The sequence below is a fragment of the Somniosus microcephalus genome, chromosome 22 (genome assembly GCF_052327205.1).
Source record: "Somniosus microcephalus isolate GS21.2 chromosome 22, FLI_Smic_1.0, whole genome shotgun sequence".
In the NCBI taxonomy this organism is placed as follows: Eukaryota; Metazoa; Chordata; class Chondrichthyes; order Squaliformes; family Somniosidae; genus Somniosus; species Somniosus microcephalus.
Window position 1 is genome coordinate 43710905 of NC_141008.1, and position 22548 is coordinate 43733452.

At 45.6% G+C, this 22548-nt stretch overlaps 1 protein-coding gene across 5 annotated transcripts in view; it reads left to right on the top strand.

The window, feature by feature from the left end:
- LOC147102226 (integrin alpha-E-like) overlaps positions 1-22548 on the top strand; it is a 208162-nt gene that overhangs the window by 46489 nt on the left and 139125 nt on the right. For all 5 annotated transcript variants that reach the window (XM_085964540.1, XM_085964539.1, XM_085964542.1 and 2 more), the window contains exons 8-11: positions 5687-5764; positions 15577-15692; positions 18305-18459; positions 20871-21024. In XM_085964540.1, coding sequence (XP_085820666.1) covers positions 5687-5764; positions 15577-15692; positions 18305-18459; positions 20871-21024 — 503 coding nt within the window. The remainder of the gene's footprint in view (positions 1-5686; positions 5765-15576; positions 15693-18304; positions 18460-20870; positions 21025-22548) is intronic.

Consider the following 22548-nt stretch of genomic DNA (forward strand, 5'->3'; position numbering starts at 1 on the left):
AAGAGAAGCCATTGCAGGTGATTCTCTGGCTACAACTGTAGATAAGAATGGAACCATGCGAGTGAAGTCCCACCCAGCTGGCCGAGAGGCATTGGAGGAGGATGGTGTGGTCAAACATGTCAAAGGCTGCAGACAGGCCGTCAAGCATGAGGAGGGATAGTTTACCTTTGTCACAGTCACAAAGGATGTTATTTGTGACTTTGATAAGAGCCGTTTCGATACTGTGGCAGGGGTGAAAACCTGATTGGAGGGATTTAAATATGGAGTTCTGGGAAAGATGGACACGGATTTGGGAGGCATCAGCACGTTCAATAACTTTGGAGAGGAAAGGGAGATTGGAGATGGGGCAGTAGTTTGCAAGGACGGAGGGATCAAGGGGGTTGTTTTTTGAGGAGAGGGTTGATGACGGCAGATTTGAGGGAGAGGGAGACAGTACCTGAGGAGAGAGAACCATTAACAATGTCAGCTAACATGGGAGCCAGGAAGGGAAGTTGGGTGGTCAGTTTAGTGGGAATAGGGTCGAGGGAGCAGGAAGTGGGTCTCATGGACAAGGTGAGCTCGGAGAGGGCGTGAAGGGAGATATGAGAGAAACTAGAGAAAGAAAGAAATTCAGGACTAGGGCAGGGGGAAATCTTAGAGGAAGTCTGGCCCAGTGGGCTAGTGGAAGGGAGGGAAGCGGCAGAGACAGCTGATCAGATGGTCTCAATCTTAGTGGCAAAGAAGTCCATGAGCTCCTCGCACTTGTTGTTGGCGGTGAGGATGAAGAAGGCAGGGGAAAGGGGTTTACGAAGACTGTTTGCAGTAGAGAAAAGAAGCTGGGAGTTAACTTTGCTTTCCAGAATTATCCTAGAATAGTGAGCAGTTTTGGCAGACGAGAGCAGGGCCCGACAGTGCTTTATGTCGTCCAGCCAGATCTGGCGGTGAATGGCTAAACCAGTTGTCCACCATATCCATTCAAGTCTGCGTTCCTTGGGCTTAAGGGAGCGGAGATGAAGGCCGCATCAGGGGGAACAGCCAGGGTGAGAGAGAGTAATGGTTTTAAAAGAGACTAGGGCTCAAAGGTGGAGGTGAGGGTGTGGTTGAATAGATCGGTAGCTATAGCAATGTCATGGTGAATGGAGGGCCAAAGGCTAGACAGTTGGGATTTTGAAAGTGCAGTTGTAAGTGAATTGGGAGAGATTTTTCCCCGGGGAGTATACAGAGGAAGTAGGATTGTGAGGGGAAAGGGGGATATGGGTGGAGAGCGATACAAGGAAGTGATCAGAGATGGCCTTATCTGTGATTGACACGATGGGAGTAGCAAGGCCATGTCAGATGGTAAGGTCAAGGGTTTGGCCGTGAATATGGGTTGGGGAGTTTACATGGAGGGAGAGATTAAGGGAGGATTGGAGGGAGGAGCGAGAGCATGATGAATTGAGATGGAGGTTGCAATCACCGAGGATGAGAAGTCGCTCGGTGTAGAGGCTGAAGGAAGAAAGCAGTGAAGATATCTGAGAGAATTTTTATGGTACTTGGGTGGGCAGTAGAGAATGAGGATTTTAAATGAGAGGTGAGAGAGGTGGAACAAGATGAGATGCTCAAAGGAGGAGAAAGTGCCAGAGGAGTAGGGAGACAGACCAAGGTGTGATTTGGTGATGAGAGCCACACCGCCACTGCGATGGTCTGGGTGAGGCAAGTGGTGAAGGGTATAGCCAGGCAGGGAGGCTTCATTTAGGGGGAAACTGTCATCACCCCTCAGCCAGGTTTCCATCAAGGCCATGATGTTGATGCTACCATCCACAATAAGCTAATGGATGGCAAGGGCCTTGTTCACAAGTGAACAGACATTCTGGAAGGGGATGCGGTGATAGCTGATCCACATGGTCAGCACCGGGAAGGGTGAGTTGGATGGGGAGGAGATTGGCAAGATTAGTCCCCAGTGGGTGCGCTGGGCAGAAAGGTTGACGAGAGTAGGATGGGGCAGTTGGCATTGCTGCTTGTAAGGAGCAGGGACGAGTGCCTCGATGGGCCCTTCGGAGAGGCACAAAGGGAAGCTGTAGGCTTATCTAAGAGGGAGTCGAGCATGGGACGGCGGCAGGAGAGTAGGAAGGTCAAGGAGTGCTGAAGGGTTGAGGTAGGGATTTGGGAGGGCAGAGTACCCGACAGGGGAGAAATGAAAGAAGGCATGAATTTGGATGATCAGCCATGATCGCATTGAATGGCGGAGCAGGCTGGAGGGGCCGAATGGCCTATTCCTGCTCCTATCTTCTATGTTTCTATGATGACAGGAGAGAGGGGTCTACAAGGGGTAAAGAGAAAAGTAGTAAAAATGGGGAGAAGAAAAGTAGTAATAGAAGTGATGGGCTTGGGTCTGGAGCGGCAGCCAAAATACGCAAGCGAATGGACACTGGGAAAACTCGTCAGAGGTCCCACGGAATAAAGTTAATGTAGGTAGGGTGGAGTCTGCATGGAGCATTGGCGAACTGTTGTCCAAGTTCAGGGACAGGTGTGACTGGTCTTAGATGAGGTGAAATTTCCTCCAATAAACGTCGGGCAGACTGAAGCCTTTGTCTTTGGTCCCCGCCACAAACTTTGTTCCCAAGCCACCGACTCCATCCCTCTTCCTGGTCACTGTCTCAGGCTGAACCAGACTGTTCACAACCTTGGTGTCCTATTGGACCCGTAGCTGAGCTTCCAACCCCATATCCTGTATATCACAAAGACCGCCTACTTCCATCCCCGTAACATCGCCCGTCTCTGCCGCTGTCTCGGCCCCATCGCTGCTGAAACCATCTTCCATGTTTTTTGTTACCTCAAAACTGAACTATTCCAGCATTTTCTGTTGTTATTCCAATGCGCTCCTGGCCGGCCTCCCATCTTCCATCCTCCATAAACTTGAGCTCATTCAAAACTCTGGTGCCCCGTACCCTAACTCGTACCAAGTCCCGTTCACCCTTGCTGACCTACGTTGGCTCCTGGTCCACCAACGCCTCAATTTTAAAATTCTCATCCTCGTGTTCAAATCCCTCCATGGCCTCGCACCTCCCTATCTCTGTAACCACCTCCATCCCTATAATCCTCCAAAATCTCTGCGCTCCTCTAACTCTGGCTTCTTGTACATGCTCCACTTAACTTCACCCCACCATTGGCGACTGTGCCTTCAACTGCCTAGCCCCTAAGTTCTGGTATTCCCTCTATAAACCTCTTCACTGCTCTACGTCTCTCTCCTTTAGTACGCTGCTTGAAACCTTCCTCCTTGACCAAGCTTTTGGTCACCTGTCCTGATATCTCTTTCTTTGGCTCGGTTTCAATTTTTGTCTGATTACACTTCTGTGATGTTTTACTATGTTCATAGAATCATAGAATGATACAGTACAGAAGGAGGCCATTCAGCTCATTGTACCTGTACCAGCTCTTTGAAAGAGCTATCCAATTAGTCCCACTCCCCTGCTCTTTCCACTTAGCCAAGCATTATTTTCCTTTTCAAGTATTTATCCAATTCTCTTTTGAAAGTTACTGTTGAATCTGCTTCCATCACCCTTTCAGGGAGTGCATTCCAGATCATAATAACTTGCGTAAAAAGATTTCTCCTCATCTCACCTCTGGCCCTTTTGCCAATTACCTTACATCTGTGTCCTCTGGTTACCGACCCTTCTGCCACTGGAAACAGTTTCTCCTCATTTACTCTTATCAAAGCCCTTCATGACTTTGAACACCTCTATTTAATCTCTTAACCATCCCTGGTATCACTCTTGTAAATCTCCTCTGCACCCTCTCCAAGTCCTTGACATCCTTCCTAAAGTGTGGTGCCCAGAATTGGATACAATACACCAGTTGTGGCCGAACCAGCGTTTATAAAGGTTTACCATAACTTCCTTGCTTTTGTACTCTATGCCGCAATTTATAAAGCCAAGGATCCCGTGTGCTTATTTAACAGCCTTATCAACTTGTCCGGGCTCCGTCAAAGATTTCTGTACGCCAACCCACAGGTCTCTGTGTTCCTGAACCCCTTTTAAAATTGTACCATTTAGTTCATATAGTCTCTCTTTAATTTGCCTTCAGAAATGCATCACTTCACACTTTTCTGTGTTAAATATCATCTGCTATGTGTCAGCCCATTTTACCAGTCTGTTTATGTCCTCCTGAAGTCTGTTACTATTCTCCTCACTGTTACTATATTTCTGAGTTTCATGTTATCTGAAAACTTTGAAATTATTCCCTGTATACCCAAGTCCAGGTCATTAATATAGATCAAATAGAGTAATGGTCCCAATACTGACCCCTGGGAAATACCACTGTACACTTCCCTCCAGTCTGGAAAAACAACCGTTCACCACTAATCTCTGCTTTCTGTCCTTTAGCTAATTTAGGACCCATGCAGCCACTGCCCCTTTAATCCTATGGGCTTCAATTTTGGTAACAGGTCTATTATGAGGAACTTTATCAAACGCCTTTTGAAAGTCCATATACACAGCATCAACCGCACTACCCTTATCAACCCTTTCCATTACTTCATCAAAGAACTCAATCAAATTAGTCAAACATTTTGTTTTTAATAAATCTGTGCTGACTTTCATTTTCCCAAATGCCAATTAATTTTGTCCCGGCTTATTGTCTCTAAAAGTAATTAAAAGTTTCCCAACCTCTGATGTTAGGCTGACTGGCATGTAGTTGCTGGGTTTATCCCTCTCCCCTGTTTTGAACAAGTAGTGTAACATTTGCAATCGTCTAATCCTCTGGCACCACTCCCATATCTAAGATTATTAGAACATGGAATTCTTTACTATAAGTGGCTATTGAAGCAGTGACTGTAACATAATTTAAATGGGAACTGGATACATATTTGAAAAGGGAGAATAGAAAAGGAGAGGGAATGTTATTAGACTGAACAGTTCCAGTTTAAGAGCTCGCACCAGCACAGGCATGATGGGATGAATGGACTCCTCCTGTGCTGTAAAGTCTATGGTTCTATTAATGTATGTGAATCTAACTGTCCACCTTCTCTTCTGCTTGTGGGTACACAAATGGTTACTGTATATAAAATGATTTTATTAATATATGCACTAGATATTTCCTTCTCCAGTTTCATTCTGAAAAGCTACTCCTACCTTTTCTGAACTAATGTGTATTACAGTTCCACAGGCACTGGTGACTCTTCCGTACTTCAGCCAAGTGGCCATTCTTCAGGTGTAAGCCTGGATAGTGAGTTCACCAAATAGGACATCACAACTAGATCCAATCCTGTCCTCCCCTGGCATGCAGACTGCAGGAGGCGTCACTGGGCAGTGGCTTGGAGCAGGAGCCATGCGTAGTTCCCCCTCCTTAGTTCAGGGATGCTGAGATCAATTGTATCACCCACTGTCACATTGTGAAGCACCTTGGGATGTTTTACTATGTTAAAGGCACTGTATAAATGCAAGTTGTTATGTTTGAATTTATTGCACATAGTTTCCTGCCCAGGGGAAGGAACTATGGAAGAAGGAGGTTTAATAAATTAAGCAACTGGGAAAATCATAGTGTTGCTGTTACTGCTGTCAAAAAGCCTGAAAGGGGCTTTGCAAAGAAGGAAGACAGTTCCATTCTTGATAGTGTTGCATGAAGTTCACATGAACAAAAATTGTTTAAAATAGGACGTAAAACACGTGAGGAATTTGTTGCTCGCTTAAAGGCTCTGGTACTGACTATAACACAGTTGTCATAATTTTAGGAAAAGCCAAGCAAAGCAACAAGAACAAGAACAGCAACAACAACAATGCGAATGACGAGGAAGATGATGAATTCCCAGGTAACCGACCAATGATTAACCGTTAGCTCCTAGCAGGTTCCATGTTTCACATTTGCAGTAAACACTCCGTTAGCTTAAGCAAGTACTTACTATTACAGGGATAAAGCTACTCAAATGTCAGTAATAGCTTTATTAATGTAATAATCCTATACAGCTACAGAAGCAAAAACAATCTATATATTGCAAATCTTATGTATATGTGCATTTCTTTTTGTCACTATTTTTGGTAACATTTTTATGTCAACAATATGTTAAAATAGTTTATAAACATATAATGGAAATGTTCTTATGTAAACTATTGCACATCACAAGGTAGTTGCGGGCTCCAGCCACTGGGTGATACTCTGGTATGCTCAGAGTCTCAAACAACAATGGAAACCATTTTGCTTTTCCCTATTTTACGGGTGCTTAAAACCCACTTTTTTTCCCACTTGATTTCTTCACCCAACTCACCCTCTGTGCCTAGCACCGTGCCCCTTCTTCCTCCCTCCCTACTTGCCTGCAGTCCTTACTTTGTCTAGGAGTTTTTCTCCCAGTGACCTTTGCTCCCAGTGACCTTTCTTCATAGTGGCCAAGCCATAAATTTAAAGATCAGGCCCTGGAGAGTCCTGGTGACCATCTGTGCCACTTAAAGTGCAGCAGGGTGAAACTTCTAGCCATCAGTTTGCCCCAGTGCTGAATCCATCCCAAATCCTGAGCATTGGGTCAGTAGCACAAAGGGGCAGGTATCCACACCATTTACAGCCATTGTCTTCTGCCCCCACCACTTACTCCATCCCTCACCCCGACTGCTGCCTCAGGCTGAACCAGACTGTTCTCAACCTCAGTGTCCAGTTCCACCCTGAGCTGAGCTTCCCACTCCATGTCATCTCCATCACAAAGCCTACTTCAACCTCCCTATCGTCACCATCCTCCACCTCTACCTTAGCCTGTATGCCACTGAAACCATCATACATGTCTTTGTCACCTCCAAACTTAACTACTCCAATGTCTTGTTGCAATGTTTGGTTCTGCCTCAGATATTTCCTTGGGTACTGTGCTGCTGGTCATTCCCATAAATGATAAAAAGCCTTTTTGCATTTAGAAGTGTGTCCATACTGTCCGATAGCTAATAATACATTAACATAATCTGGGGCATAACGATACTATTTGCGGCGGATGCTATTCGAGGCAGAACATTAGTAAGTGAGTTTGGAATGCAGAGGGAACAAAAGCTAGAAAATAGACAACAAAGGGGTTTAGCAGTGCTTAATGGCATATACTTCAATGCAAGGAGTCTAGGAAATAAGGCTGATGAGCTGAGGGCACAGATAGACATGTGGAAGTATGACATCATAGCTATTACTGAAACATGGCTGAAAGAAAGGCAGGAATGGCAGCTCAACATTCCTGGTTACAGAGTTTTCAGATGAGATAGGGGGATAAAAAGGAGAGGGGTCACAATATTGGTTAAAGAAACAATTACAGCTGTGAGGAGGGAAGATGTCTTAGAAGGATCATCAAATGAGGCCATTTAGATTGAACTGAAGAACAAAAAGGGGCAATCACAATTCTTGGAGTGAACTATAGACCAACAACAACAACTTGTATCTATATAGTGCCTTTAATGTAGTAAAACGTCCCAAGGCGCTTCACAGGTGTGTCATAAATTAGGGCAGATGACCAAAAGCTTGGTCATAGAGGTAGGTTTTAAGGGGCGTCTTAAAGGAGGAAAGAGAGATAGAGAGGCGGAGAGGTTTAGGGAGGGAATTCCAGAGGTTAGGGCCTAGGCAGCTGAAGGCACGGCCACCAATGGTTGAGCAATTAAAATCAGGGATGATCAAGAGGCCAGAATTAGAGGAGCGCAGATATTTTGGGGGGTTGTGGGGCTGGAGGAGGTTACAGAGATAAGGAGCGGCGAGGCCGTGGAGGGATTTGAAAACAAGGATGAGAATTTTAAAATCAAGCCGGATGCCAATGTAGGTCAGCGAGCACAAGGGTGATGGGTGAACGGGACTTGGTGCGAGTTAGGACATAGACAGCTGAGTTTTGGATGACTTCAAGTTTACGTAGGGTAGAATGTGGGAGTCCAGCCAGGAGTGCCTTGGAATAGTCAAGTCTAGAGGTAACAAAGGCATGGATGAGGGTTTCAGCAGCAGATGACCTGAGGCAGGGCCATAGATGGGCAATGTTATGGAGGTAGAAATAGGCAGTCTTAGTTATGGCACGGATCAGAAGCTCATTTCAGGGTCAAATATGACACCAAGGTTGCAAACAGTCTAGTTCAATCTCAGACAGCTGCTAGGGAGAGGGTGGAGTTGGTGGCGGGGACCGAAGACGATGGCTTTGGTCTTCCCAATGTTTAATTGGAGGAAATTTCTGCTCATCCTGTACTGGATGTCGGACAAGCAGCCTGACAATTTAGAGACAGTGGAGGGGCCGAGAGAAGCGATGGTGAGGTAGAGCTGGGTGTCGTCAGCGTACATGTGGAAACTGACGCTGTGTTTTCGGATGATGTCGCCGAGGGGCAGCATGTAGATGAGAAATAGGAGGGGGCCAAGGATAGATCCTTGGGGGACACCTGATGTAACGATGCGGGAGCTGGAAGAGATTGTGGGTGATTCTCTGGCTATCATTAGGTAGGTAAGAATGGAACCAGGCGAGTGACGTCCCACCCAGCTGGACGACAGTGGGGAAGCGTTGGAAGAGGATGGAGCGGTCAACCATGTCATAGACTGCAGACAGGTCGAGAAGGACGAGGAGGGATAGTTTACCTTTGTCATAGTCACCTAGACTCTCAAATAATCTGAGAAGTGCAAAAACAATAGGGCAATAATAGTAGGGGATTTCAACTACCCTAATATTAACTGGGATAGCATCCATGTAAAAGGTATAGAGGGCACAGAATTCTTAAAATGCATTCAGGAGTACTTTTTTAGCCAGTACATAGTAAGCCCAACAAGAGAGGTGTTTCTGGACTTAGTTTAAAGGAATGAAGCTGGGCAGGTGGAAGGGGTATCAGTGGGAAAGCATTTTGGTGGTGGTGATTATAATTCAGTTCGATTTAGCGTAGTTATGGAAAAGGACAAAGATAGAAAACTTCTGAATTGGGAAAAGGCCAATTTTACTAAGCTGAGATGTGATTTAGCAAAAGTGGACTGGAAACAGCTACTTGAAGGTAAATCAGTGTAAATCAGTGTCAAAGCAGTGGGAGGCATTCAAGGAAGAGATAGTGAGTGTTCAGAGTAAATATGTTCCCACAAAGAAAAAGGGTGGGACTCCCAAATCTAGAGCCCCCTGGATGTCAAGGGGCATACAAGGTAGGATAAGGCAAAAAAGGGAAGCTTATGTCAGATACCAAATGCTAAATGCTGCAGAGAGCCTGGAGGAGTATAGAAAGTGCAGGGGTGAAATAAAGAAGATATTAGGAATGCAAAGAGAGGGCATGAAAAAGTACTGGCAAGTAAAATCAAGGAAAACCCAAAGATGCCTTATAAAAACATAGAGAAAGAGGATAACTAAGGAAAGAGTAGGGAAAGAGTGGTGCAACAAAGTTTCACTAGATTGATTCCTGGAATGAGAGGATTGTCCTATGAGGAGAGATTGAGTAAATTGGGCCTATACTCTCTTGAGTTTAGAAGAATGAGAGGTGATCTCATTGAAACATATAAGATTCTGAGGGGGATTGACAGGGTAGATGCTGAGAGGTTGTTTCCCCTGGCTGGAGTGTCGAGAACTAGAGGGAATAGTCTCAGGATAAGGGGTCAGCCATTTAAGACTGAGATGAGTGGAACAGAGGGAGTGCATGTCCACAGATCCCTGAAGGTAGCAGGACAGGTATTTAAGGTGGTTAAGAAGGCATACGGGATTGCATTGGATTACACAGGATATACAGCTCAGAAACAGGCCATTCGGACCAACCAGTCCATGCCGGCATTTATGCTCCACTTGAGCCTCCATCGTCTTTCCTCATCTAAATCTATCAGCAAAACCCTCTATTCCCTTCTCCCTCATATGCTTATCTGACCGCCCCTTAAATGCATCGATACCATTCGCTTCAACCACTCCCTGTGGTAGTGAGTTCCACATTCTCACCACTCTGGGTAAAGTAGTTTCTGCTGAATTCCCTATTTGATTTCTTGGTGACTATCTTATATTGATGGTCTCTAGTTTTGCCCTTCCCCACAGGTGGAAACACTCTCTCTATCTACTCTATCAAAACCTTTCATGATTTTAAAGGTTCTATTAGGTCACCCCTCAGCCTTGTCTTTTCAGGAGAAAAGGGATCCACCCTGTTCACCCTTTCCTGATAGGTATACCCTCGCATTTCTGGTACCATCCTTGTAAATCTTCTCTGCACCCTCTCCAGTGCCTCTATATCCTTTTTATAATATGGTGACCAGAATTGTACAAAGTACTCCAAGTGTGGTCTAACCAAGGTTCGATACAAGTTTAGCATAACTTCACTACTTTTCAATTCTACTCCTCTAGAAATAAACCCTAGTGCTTGGTTTGCTTTTTTTAATGATCTTGTTAACCTGTGTCGATACTTTTCGTGATTTGTGTATTTGCACTCCGAGATCCATTTGCTCCTCTTCCCCCATTTAGATTCTTATTTTCCAAGTAATATGTGACCTCCCTATTTTTCTTACCAAAATGTAATACCTCGCATTTATCTGTGTTGATTATATGCCCATTCTGCAAGTTTATTAATGTCTTCTCGTAATTTGCTGCATTCCTCCTCAGTATTGACTATCCCCCCCAAATTTGGTGTCGTCCACGAATTTAGAAATTGTGTTTTTGATTCCAAAGTCTAAATCGTTAATATAAATTTTGAACTGTGGTCCGAGCACTGATCCTTGTAGAACACCACTTCCGACCTTCTGCCACTCTGAATAGCTACCGTTTACCCCTACTCTCTGCTTTCTGTCTTGAAGCCAGATAACTATCTATTCTGTTTCTTGTCCCCTGACTTTGCATTCCCTGACCTTATTCATTGTGTGGTACCTTATTGAAGGTCTTTTGAAAATCTAGATAAATTATATTTACTGCATTACCCTTGTTTACTCTCCCTGTTACCTGTTCAAAAAATTCAATTAGGTTGGTTAAGCAAGATTTTCCCTTTTGAAATCCATGCTGACTATTTATTATTATATTTTTGGTTTCTAGATGTTCTTCCATTTTCTCCTTTAGTAGGGATTCCATTAATTTTCCTATCACCGATGTTAAGCTGACTGGTCTATAGTTCCCTGGACATGTTCTATCTCCTTTCTTAAATATAGGTATTAAGTTAGCTATCCGCCAGTCCTCTGGCACTACACCTTTTTCTAACAAATTATTAAATATGTGTAATAGCACCTCTGCTATCTCTTCCCTAGATTCCTTTAAAAATGTGTGGATGTAATCCATCCAGACTAGGGCTTTTATCCTCTGAGTTTGATTAGTTTGTTTAATATTTCTCCTTTTTTATTTTAAATGCAGTTATCTCATTACTAATCTCATCATCCGATGCCATCTCCACCTGTTCTATCTCCCTGGTAAATACTGAAGCAAAGTAATTATTTAGTACCTCTGCCATCTCTCTATCGATGCCTGTGGTATTATCCTGTCCATCTTTAGTGGCCCTATTCCCAGCCTGACCTTCCTTTTTCTATTTATGTGCCTGTAAAATATTTTACTATTTTGTTTTGTGTTCCTTGATAATTTAATTTCATAGTTGCTCTTTGCCTTCCTAATTGTTTTTTTGACTTATCTCCTAATCTCTTCATATTCTCTCTTGTCATGCACTCCCCTACTGTCCATGTACTTAATGTATGCCTCATTCCTTACCCTCAATTTTTCCCTTATGGCTTTATTCATCTACAGTGTCTCATTAGTATTTAGCTTGTTTTTGTTTCTTAGCGGAATATATTTTTCCTGGACTCTGTTGAACACCTTTTTAAATGTTTCCAATTGCTATTCTACATCATTGTTTGCCAGTATTGCTGTCCATTTTATTTTCCCAGGGGGAAAAATTGGGTTGGCTTGCGCCTCTCGTTAGTGCCCCCGAGGGGTGCTAACGGGGCACAAACCACCGGGCGCAGCGCCACTAACACCTCACACGAAATTCAGCAGAAGGTTAGCGGTGGCAGTAGCCGGTAGCGCCCTGCAGCGCTGCACCGCTTGCGATGACGTCATCGCCGAGTGACACGACCCCTTAGCAGCCCGCCCGAGATAGCGCTCCGCTTCCTTGCCGGGGCGGTAAGCCCAATTTAGCGGCCGGGGTGGTACTCCGTGCCAGGCGCTAAATGGCTGGCGCTAATTCGGTTACCACCCCCAAACGGGTTGTAATCAAATTTCTTCCCCCCCCCCCCCCCCCCCCCCAAATTCTATTCTCAGCCCCTCAAAATCAATTTTTCTCCAATCTATTAACCTGGTGATACTTTCCTTTATTAGCCAAGGCATAGAATATAAGAGCAGGTAGGTTATGCTGGAACTGCATAAAACACTAGTTAGGCCACAGCTAGAACACTGCGTACAGTTCTGGTCACCATGGGGTGATTTTGTCAGCACTGGGGAGGCGGGTATGGAGACGGGACTGCCGAAAAAATGGCAGAATCTGGGAGCGGGTATCCATCCCGCTTCCAACTCGCCTCCATGCAATCTTCCCAGGAGGCGGGTACCCGACCCGCGCTGGGAGCTGCCTCCTCGAGGCGGGAAGGGGATTAGTGCCAATTAACTGCCTGTTAACAGGCAGTTAACAGGCAGTGTTTTTGATAATCCCTATTTTGCCATCGCAAGTGTGGGCTTCCCGATGGCTCCGAACCTCACCAGGGTCAGCGAGGCAAGCCGTGGGTCTGAGGGGGTCGGAGGGGCCGAGATGTCCAGTGTGCAGGTGAGCGATGGGTGCATGTGTGCAGAGGTATGTGGGTGAAGTGAGTGTTGAGAGTTTTAGAAACTTTACTTACCTTTGCTTCTTCCTCTAGGTCTCAGGAGTTCCTGAGCTCACCGGCACAGAAAGCAGAATGGCCGCTGAACTGTCAAAAGCTGCAGCCTTCTGCTTTCTGCTCCTGAAGGCTTTCTAATTGAGTCTTGAGTAAAGACTCAACTTAGAAGACAGATTGTCAGTGTTTGACACCTTCGCAGCTTCAAAAGCACTTGACAGATGAAACGTCACTCGCTGACGTCACCAGTAACTGGCTTTCCCTTAATTGGCCTTCTAAGCCTGCTGGGCAGGCTTAACAAGGTCAATCAAGGGAAAATAGCGTGGATTGGCCAGACGTCGATGGAGGCGGGACTAAAACCCGACAAGCAGCAGTCCCACCTCCAGCACATCCCCATTGGCAAAATCACCGCCCACATTACAGGAAATATCTGATGGCACTAGAGAGGGTAAAGAGGTGATTTACGAGGAAGTTGCCAGGACTGGAGAATTTTAACTATTAGGAAAGATTGGATTGGCTGGGGTTGTTTTCTTTGGAACAGAGGAGAATGAGGGGAGTCTTAATTGAGGTGTATAACATTGAGGGGCCTAGATAGTGTGGATAGGAAGCACCTATTTCACTTAGCAGAGAGGTCAATAACCGGGAGGCATGGATTTAAAGTAATTGGTAGAAGGATTAGAGGGGAGTTGAAAATAACTTCTTTCACCCAGAGGGTGGCAGAAATCCTCATCACATTTAAAAAGTACTTGGATATGCACTTGAATTGTCGTAACCTACAGGGCTATGGACCTAGAGCTGGAAAGTGGGATTAGACTGGATAGCTCTTTATTGGCCGGCACTGACACGATGGGCCGAATGGCTTCCTTCTGTGCAGTAAATTTCTATGATTCTATGATTAAGCTGCTTTATTTTACAGACAACAATGAATGTTCAGAGTGACAATTGTAATCAAATTTCTCCTTGGTTCTGCCAAGCTACAGATTCATTTCAAAAACAAGAAAAATAATCAAAACACACCACACTATCCATATTAGTGAACTCACTTAACTTTTCCTGATCAGCCTCCTGATCTTAACTGGCTCTGGGCTTGGGATGAGCAAATCTTCCCTCAGTAAGTAGAGCTTCCTTCCCACTGGGTGGCTGACTGCCCACCTGCCCCTTTTTTTCCTTTACTTCTTTGCGTATTCACGAGGTGGAAGGGCAGGCACTCCAACGTTTTCCCTGTTCAGGAATTTGCCAGTAGGGCTCACATGAATAGAATTGTCCTCACCATAATAGTTACGGTCATCTTATTAGGCCATCGGAGATGAGATAACAAATTGTTAAATGGCCTGCTTGTTGTAGACAACAGTAAGGATGATTGGCTTATTAACACTCAGTGCTACACCCTGCAGCTTTTTAAACCCGTGTACATTAATTTTGATTTAAACACAACACTTAAACATAACTCATTCTCAAATCTGCTAGAAATACTCAACGGGTCAGGCAGCATCTGTGGAGAGAGCAACAGAGTTAACGTTCCAGGTTGATGACCTTTCATCAGGACTGGAACAGGTTTGTGATATGGTGGAAGGCAGGAGAGATTAAATGACAAAGGGATGATGGTGCGAGGCAAAGGGGGATGGTAATGGGACTAGTAAAGAAACAAAAGATGGGTTTAGAGGAGGTGCAAATGGCAAAAGCAGAGTCATTACCAGCAGCTGCTGTCTGGAAAAAATGGGAGCAGTGGTTATGATCTGAAATTGTTAAACTTGATGTTGAGTCCAGAAGGCTTTAAAGTGCCGAATCGAAAGATGAGGTGCTGTTTCTCGAGCTTTGAGCTTCTTTAGAACAATGTAAAAGGCCAAGGACAGAGAGGTCAAAGTAGGAGTGGGAGTGGGACAGAGAATTAAAATGACAGGTGACCAGAAGCTCAGGCTCATGCTTGGAGGCTGAACGGAGGTGTCCAACAAAGCGATCACCCGATCTGCATTTGGACTACCCAATGTAGAGGAGACTGCATTGTGAGCAACGAATACAGTATACTAAATTGAAAGAAGTACAAGTAAATCACACTTTCACCTGGAAGGAGTGTTTGGGGCCCTGAATGGTTGGAAGGGAAGAGGTAAAATGGCAGGTGTCGCATCTCCTGTGCTTGCACGGGAAGGCGCGTGGAAAGGAGAGGGGGTGTTGGGAGGTGATTGAAGAGTGGACCAGGATGTCGCAGTGGGAACGGTCCCTTTAGAATGCTGAAAGGGAAGGGGAAAGATGCATTTGGTGGTGGCATCATGCTGGATGCCACCTTCCATACCAGTGCGTCTTCCTTTTTCCTCAACCCTCCACCATGGTTGACAGGGCCCTCAACCATGTCCATTCCATTTCTCGTACTTCTGCTCCTACACCTTCCCCTCCCTCCCAGAACCACGCTACGGTTCCCCTTGTCCTCACCTTCCACCTGAAATTACCCACCTGATATGTCATGGGACAAAGAATTGCCAAGATATACAGTTGTTTGTGAGCCCGCTAACACCAATCCCCTTCTTTCTGGTGTAATTCAATCTCACATGCAAAATTCAAATGATGTTACATTCATTGTATTTGTCTTCAGTCCCATGCCTAGGATATTGTTGCACCGCATGTGTAAAACCAAACCTTGGGGTCTCTTGATTAGTCGCCAGTTTCCATTACCCACCCATTATGGTGGATAATGAAATTTCTACTGTAGATGGTGTAACTTACTGTTGATGGTATGTTAAAGCCTAGTGGAGATAAAATTGGAACTCAGCTGGCTGGATGGTAACTGCACAAGTATCATCAAATCCTGCCTAAAGTGTCTTCACACCTGAAAGTCTGAAATTGGAATATGATGCTTCTCAGAGCTGAGCTAAGGTGGTTGATTTCACATTACTGATTTAATATGTGTTTCTACAGGCACAGAGATTGCAATCGTTCTGGATGGATCAGGAAGCATCGCTAAAAATGATTTCCAAAAGGCAAAAGACTTTATAATAAACATAGCAAAAAACATTTGGAAAAGATGCATCGAGGTAAATTATGAAAGTTATTAGAAGCATTGGAAACTTTTATGAACCTGGGCCAATAGATGGCAAATGCAATTCAAAATAGATTAATGTAAAATGCTTACTATGAAAGAACCAAAATAGGGACCAGGTACTAAATGGAACAGTGGTGTACTGTGCTGATCAGGAAAATAATTTGTAGAAAGATAATTTAAACTGTCGGGCTTGTGTTTTGCGGTTGTAAAAAGGGTGAATCTGGATACACTGTCGGAGGGACAGAATACAAATATAAAAAGACAACACAGATGACAGCTATCAGGTGCTATGTTTCCCAGCCCATTCACCCTCCGGTTCCTAAGAGCGCAGGATGTGGGCCCCACTCCTTGATGCCGCTGTAATGGCTTTGTTTCTGTGCCTGTTAAAACTGCAGGAGTGGGGATCCTGTCTGCTGTAAATGGCTGAAAAGAACCTCACTGGCTGTGAAAGATTTTGGAATATCCTGAGTACAAAAAGTGTTCTTTCTTCTTTTCTTTAACCCCTGCGCAGATCTGCAGGTTAAGTTTAAAATATTAGCATACAAATGCTTAATGTTTACTTTTTAATGGAGGCATTAACCCATTTGTTTTATCAACATTTAAGACCATCGTTGTCCAAATTGTCGTCATCTGATGAGGGAAGTTATGCTGTAGTCTTGTTTGACATCTGTTAATACGAAGGAGAATCAGGGTAGCTTCAACATCTTGGAGCTTGTGTTTTCCAAAGAAACTGTTCCCACCTACAATGAATAGATGTGTGATTTCCACTTAAAAGCACAGGAGGTTGTGAAGCTAACAATGGCAATCACTAGCGTAGGATGCGCTGCATGATGAATTAAATTCTTTTTGTGGGCTGAATTTATCATTCTGAAAAATTGTCATCAACTCAAATTTTTCAGTTGTTGCAAGGCATTGCATTTTACACACATTGGGGTGGGGGGTTGTATTTTAACCTAAAAAAACAGGCAGGTTTGGGTTGGTGGGAGGTTAAAGTGTTAAAAATCTGAATCTCGACCCTAACCCGCCTCCAATCCGTACACTTGCGGCTTTAACGGAGGTGGGGTGGGGGGGGCGCGGGCAGCCAACCCTCTCCCAGGAGATGGGTTGGCACTTTAAATATAACAACAGAAAATGCTGACAAAACTGGCCATCTTCTCCGTCTCCATCTCTGGGGATAGGTTATTGACCAACATTCACTACAAGCCCACAGCTACCTGGACTACACTTCCTCCCACCCCGCCTCCTGTAAGGACTCTCTTCCATTCTCCCAGTTTCTCCATCTCCGCCGCATCTGCTCCGACGATGCCACCTTCCACACCAGTGCTTCCGACATGTTTTCCTTTTTCCTCAACCGAGGATTCCCCTCTACCGTGGTTGACACGGCCCTCAACCGTGTCCGTTCTATCTCGTGCACTTCTGCCCTCACCCCTGCCCCTCCCTCCCGGAACCACGATAGGGTTCCCCTTGTCCTCACCTTTCACCCCACCAGCCTCCACATTCAACGGATCATCCTCCGCCATTTCCGCCACCTCCAACGTGATCCCAGCACCAAACGCATCTTCCCCTCCCCTCCCCCTTCAGCATTCCGTAGGGACCGCTCCCTCCGAGACACCCTAGTCGACGACTCTATCACCCCCAGCACCCCTTCCCCTTCGCCTGGCACCTTCCCGTGCAAGCACAGGAGATGATACACCTGCCCTTATACCTCCCCATTCCCACTGTCCAGGGCCCCAAACACCCCTTCCAGATGAAACAGCGATTTACTTGTACTTCTTGCAATCTAGAATACTGTATTCGCTGCTCACGATGTGGTCTCTACACTGGGGAGACCAAACGCAGATTGGGTGACCGCTTTGCGGAACACCTCCGTTCAGTCCGTAAGGATGACCCCAAGCTTCAACGAGGCGAGGATAGCCTTGGGGAGCACTCCTTGTGAGTTGTGAGGAGCAGAGGTGCTTCCCCCCTGACCCCCCAAGCTCCCTCACCATCAGCCCCTCCCTGCCCCATACAAACCACCGTGCCCCGCCCCCCCCGGGTCGGGGCTTGGACCCACCTGGGGCTGCGGCCTCTTCTCCAGCTTTCCTCACTCGACTGGAAACAGTCTGACTTCCAGGCGGGGAACCTGTCAGTGACGTGTCACACACACGCAATGGAGTTAAAACTCCACAGCGTGTGGGCAGACCCGGACTGCCAGATTGCCCACGCGCCACTGGAGATCCCCGCTCCTGGCGGATCCAAAAGTTAAAATTGCCCCCATGGTGTTGAGATGGTCTTTTTGCAGCGGGTCTGATGTAGTTTCCTTTCCTCTCAGATTTAAATCAACTGTTCTTACAATTCACATCTCTAATAGTCTGTTCTTTAACCACCGAGCAATGAGTTTCAACATACATTCCGTATGGAGCCTCTTGCTGATGGCTCCCTGCTGGGTCTGAAGCTATGAAATGCATTGTCTCCACAGGTCAAGAGAAATAAGCTTACATGAAAACTAACCCCTGTTTGACAAGGGTCTTATTATTTTAAGCCAGATAGTGAATAATAATTTCCGAAATAATAGGCACCAATTTTGGGCGGTCACAGAAATTAACATTTAGTTTCCGTTGGCAGTGTGAATTTGCCCTGGTGCAGTACGGTGCGGAAATTGTCACAATATTTGATCTGAAGGACAGTCGGGAAATGAGTTCTGGAATTTTCCCAATTGTTAGAAAAATGACTCAATTGGGTAAGGTCACAAAGACAGCTTCAGCGATACAATATGTTCTGTGAGTATTAAATATTCTGGCATTATCTCTTTATTGCTCTATCGCTCTCTGCTAAATGTATGCATCGATTAGTGGTTCAGGAACCAATTGGTTCAGTAACCTTCTGTTCTTCTGCTAACTGTTTATATCCATTTTTATCCTGCACCTTATAAAGAGCATGAATCATCGTTCTGTACATATGAAGTGCTATAGGATTGTAAGTTAGAATCATACAGCATAGAAGGAGGCATTAAAAGAGCTTTCCAATTGCTTTTTCATCTTAGCCTTGCAAATTTCCCCATTTCAAGTATATCTCCAATTCCCTTTTGAAAGTTACTATTGAAGTGCTGAGTGGATGATCCATATCGACCTCCTCCTGAAGTCCCCACCACCACAGAAGGCAGTCTTCAGCCAATTCAATTCACTCCACGTGATATCAAGAAACGGCTGAGAGCACTGGATACAGCAAAGACTGTGGGTCCCGACAACATCCCGGCTGTCGTGCTGAAGACTTGTGCTCCAGAACTAGCCATGCCTCTAGCCAAGCTGTTCCAGTACAGCTATAGCACTGGTATCTATCCGACAACTGCCCAGGTATGTCCTGTCCACAAAAAGCAGGACAAATCCAATTCAGCCAATTACTGACCCATCAGTCTACTCACAATCATCAGCAAAGTGATGGAAGGTGTTGTCGACAGTGCTATCAAGCAGCACTTACTCACCAATAACTGATTCCCAGTTTGGGTTCTGCCAGGACCACTCGGCTCCTGACCTCATTACAGCCTTGGTCCAAACATGGACATAAGAGCTGAATTCCAGAGGTGAGGTGAGAGTGACTGCCCTTGGCATCAAGGCAGCATTTGACTGTGTGGCATGAAGGAGCCCTAGTAAAACTGAAGTCAATGGGAATCGCGGGGAAAACTCTCTACTGTCTGGAGTCATACCTAGCGCAAAGAAAGATGGTTGTGGTGTTTGGAGGTCAATCATCACAGCCCCGGGACATCGCTGCAGGAGTTCCTCAGGGCAGTGTCCTGGGCCAAACCATCTTCAGCTGCTTCATCAATGTCCTTCCCTCCATCATAAGGTCAGAAGTGGGGATGTTCGCTGATGACTGCACAGTGTTCAGTGCCATTCGTAACTCCTCAGATAATGAAGCAGTCCATGCCTGCATGCAGCAAGACCTGGATGACATTCAGGCTTGGGCTGATAAGTGGCAGGTAACATTCATGCCACATAAGCGCCAGGCAATGACTATCTCCAACAAACGAGTGTCTAACCACTGCCCCTTAACATTCAACAACATTACCATTGCCGAATCCACCACCATCAATATCCTGGGGGCCACCATTGACCAGAAACTTAACTGGACCAGCCACACACATACTGTGGCAACGAGAGCAGGTCAGAGGCTGGGTATTCTGTGGTGAGTGTCTCACCTCCTGACTCCCCTAAGCCTTTCCACCATCTACAAGGCACAAGTCAGGAGTGTGATGGAATACTTTCCACTTGCCTGGATAAGTGCAGCGCCAACAACACTCAAGAAGCTCAACACCATCCAGGACAAAGCAGCCCGCTTGATTGGCATCCCATCCACCACCTTAAACATTCACTCCCTCCACCACCGGCGTACTGTGACTGCAGTGTGCACGATGCACTGCAGCAACTCGCCAAGGCTTCTTCAGCAGCACCTCCCAAACCCGCGACCTCTGTCACCTAGAAGGACAAGGGCAGCAGGCACATGGGAACACCACCACCTCCAAGTCCCCCTCCCAGTCACACACCATCCTGACTTGGAAGTATATCACCGTTCCTTCATCGTCGCTGGGTCAAAATCCTGGAACTCCCTCCCTAACAGCACTGTGGGAGCACCTTCACCACACGGACTGCAGCGGTTCAAGAAGGCAGCTCACCACCACTTTCTCAAGGGCAACTAGGGATGGGCAATAAATGCTGGCCTTGTCACCGACACCCACATTCCATGAACGAATAAAAAAAAAAAAAATCTGCTTCCTCCACTCCTTTCAGGCAGTGTATTCCAGATCATAACAATTAGCTGTGTAAAAACCAGTTTCAGCAGTTGTTTCTGTTGCTAGTACAAGTCTATCTTATTTTTTAAAAACTGCCATATGGAGTGTTGCTTTTCAACTGACATTTTCTGGACATTTTTTCTGGTACCAGCCAACAAATGATCAGATTATGAATTGAATTGTTGGCGACAGGTGTGTGATTTTCTGATACATGTTCGTGATGTGAGCTACCTCACCCCATGCAGACTTGGACAATTTACTCTAAACATTTTTCTTTATTTCTCAAAACATTAATGTCTTAAAATATTCTTCATATTACAAAAGTAAATCTTTCAAAAAGTAAGGAACTAACGTAGTGAAATGTGCCTGAGAGCTGCTGCCTTTACATTTCTTGTACACTCACAGTGACAACACCTTCAACGAAACACAAGGCTCCAACAAAAATGCCAAACGGTTTATCATTGTGGTAACAGATGGAGAAGTATTCATGGATGAGAGAAATCTATCGGATGTAATGAACTCGCCTAAAATGGCTAATGTGACACGGATAGCTGTTGGGGTAAGCATTAATGTCAGGTTCTGGGTGTTGGGTCAGTAATTGTCAGAGATTTCTTTGCCCAGTGCTATCTCCTGTGCTGTTAAAACCTGCATCAGTTGTGGGAATAGTTAGTCAGAGGATCAATACTGTGGGTCAGTGTCAGTAAATTGTGTTGCATTTGAGGATGGTGTAACTGGGTGTGTTTATGATCAAAAGAAAACCAGTTAACCCAATGCCCCTGCTGTAGAGTTTACACAAGGGTCAGAACACAGAAATATTTGTGTAACATTTTGAGACTTTTACTAATTTGGCCTGGAAGGAAGTTTGGTTTAATTTGTATTAAGCTTTTTAGGTTCAGCTGACCAAGGGTTAATTCCTCACGCTATACAAGCCATTTACAATGTTGATTTTTTTTCTTGATATGATTTGGTGGAATAAAGCCATTGGAGCTATAATAAACTGTTTACTTTTGCATATTGCACCAACATTGAGACAATATGAAGTTGTTGAGCACGTCCCAGAGCAGTTGATACCCTGATGTTAGAATGGGTCTGGCAGGGCAACTTTGCTCAACACTGCAGGTGCCATGAGGTGGGGAGGAGTTTCATTCACAGTGGTAGCTTTGATTGGTGGCTTGGTGCATCAATCCACGTCATAGAAAGAGATAAAGAAAGAAAGAAAAATCTAGAGCAGACAGAGGTGCAATAGATCTCGCTCTCTAGTCAGGCTGGGGGGCTCCAGGTTGAGGTGTGCACATGTATGGCTGGGTTAGTGCCAGTTAGGTCAAGGACTGCTAAGTTGTTAGCTTATAATAGAGGCAGAGTGGCATATTCAAGTTCTGATAAAAGGTCATCGACCTGAAGCATTGCTCTTGTTATTAACCCTGCTATGACGGGCAGGAGAGGGTTGGGGTCGATGTTAAAACCTGAAATCCCGACTCACCGCACACCGCTATTTTTACGGCAGTGGATATCGAAGTGTCCGAGTGTCCCGCTGTGGAGAGGCGGACGCTTATTAACATATTTAAATCTGACTCCCACAGTGCAAATAGGAGCCCAATTTGAAGTTAACTGGTGGTATGCAGGTTTCCCGGTAATCGGGAAACTCAGCAGTGAAACGGAGGCGGGAACAGCTGGTTCCCCAAGGTAAGTGGTTCTTTTAGCACTCTTTGTGGGCCAGGAGGAGCAGGAGTGACCCCCCCCCAGGCCCCTCAGGGAAGCCTTCTGCCTCCCCAGCCCCGATCTCCAGCCTCCCCACCCCGCCCCAGCCCTCCCAATCGTGGGCCTCTCCCAGCCCACCTGATTACTGACCTCCCCCAGCCCCCCACCCTTCTGATCATGGGACTCCTCCCACTCCCCCGGGGAGTTTATATATAGAATAACAGATACCCAGGAGTGAGTTACAGACTGGAATCTTACCGAGGGGTTCGGATGGGTTTATATATAGAATAACAGATACCCGGGAGGGAGTTACAGGCTGGAATCTAATCACGGGGTTTGGGGGGCTTATATATAGAATAACAGATGCCCGGAAGTGAATTACAGG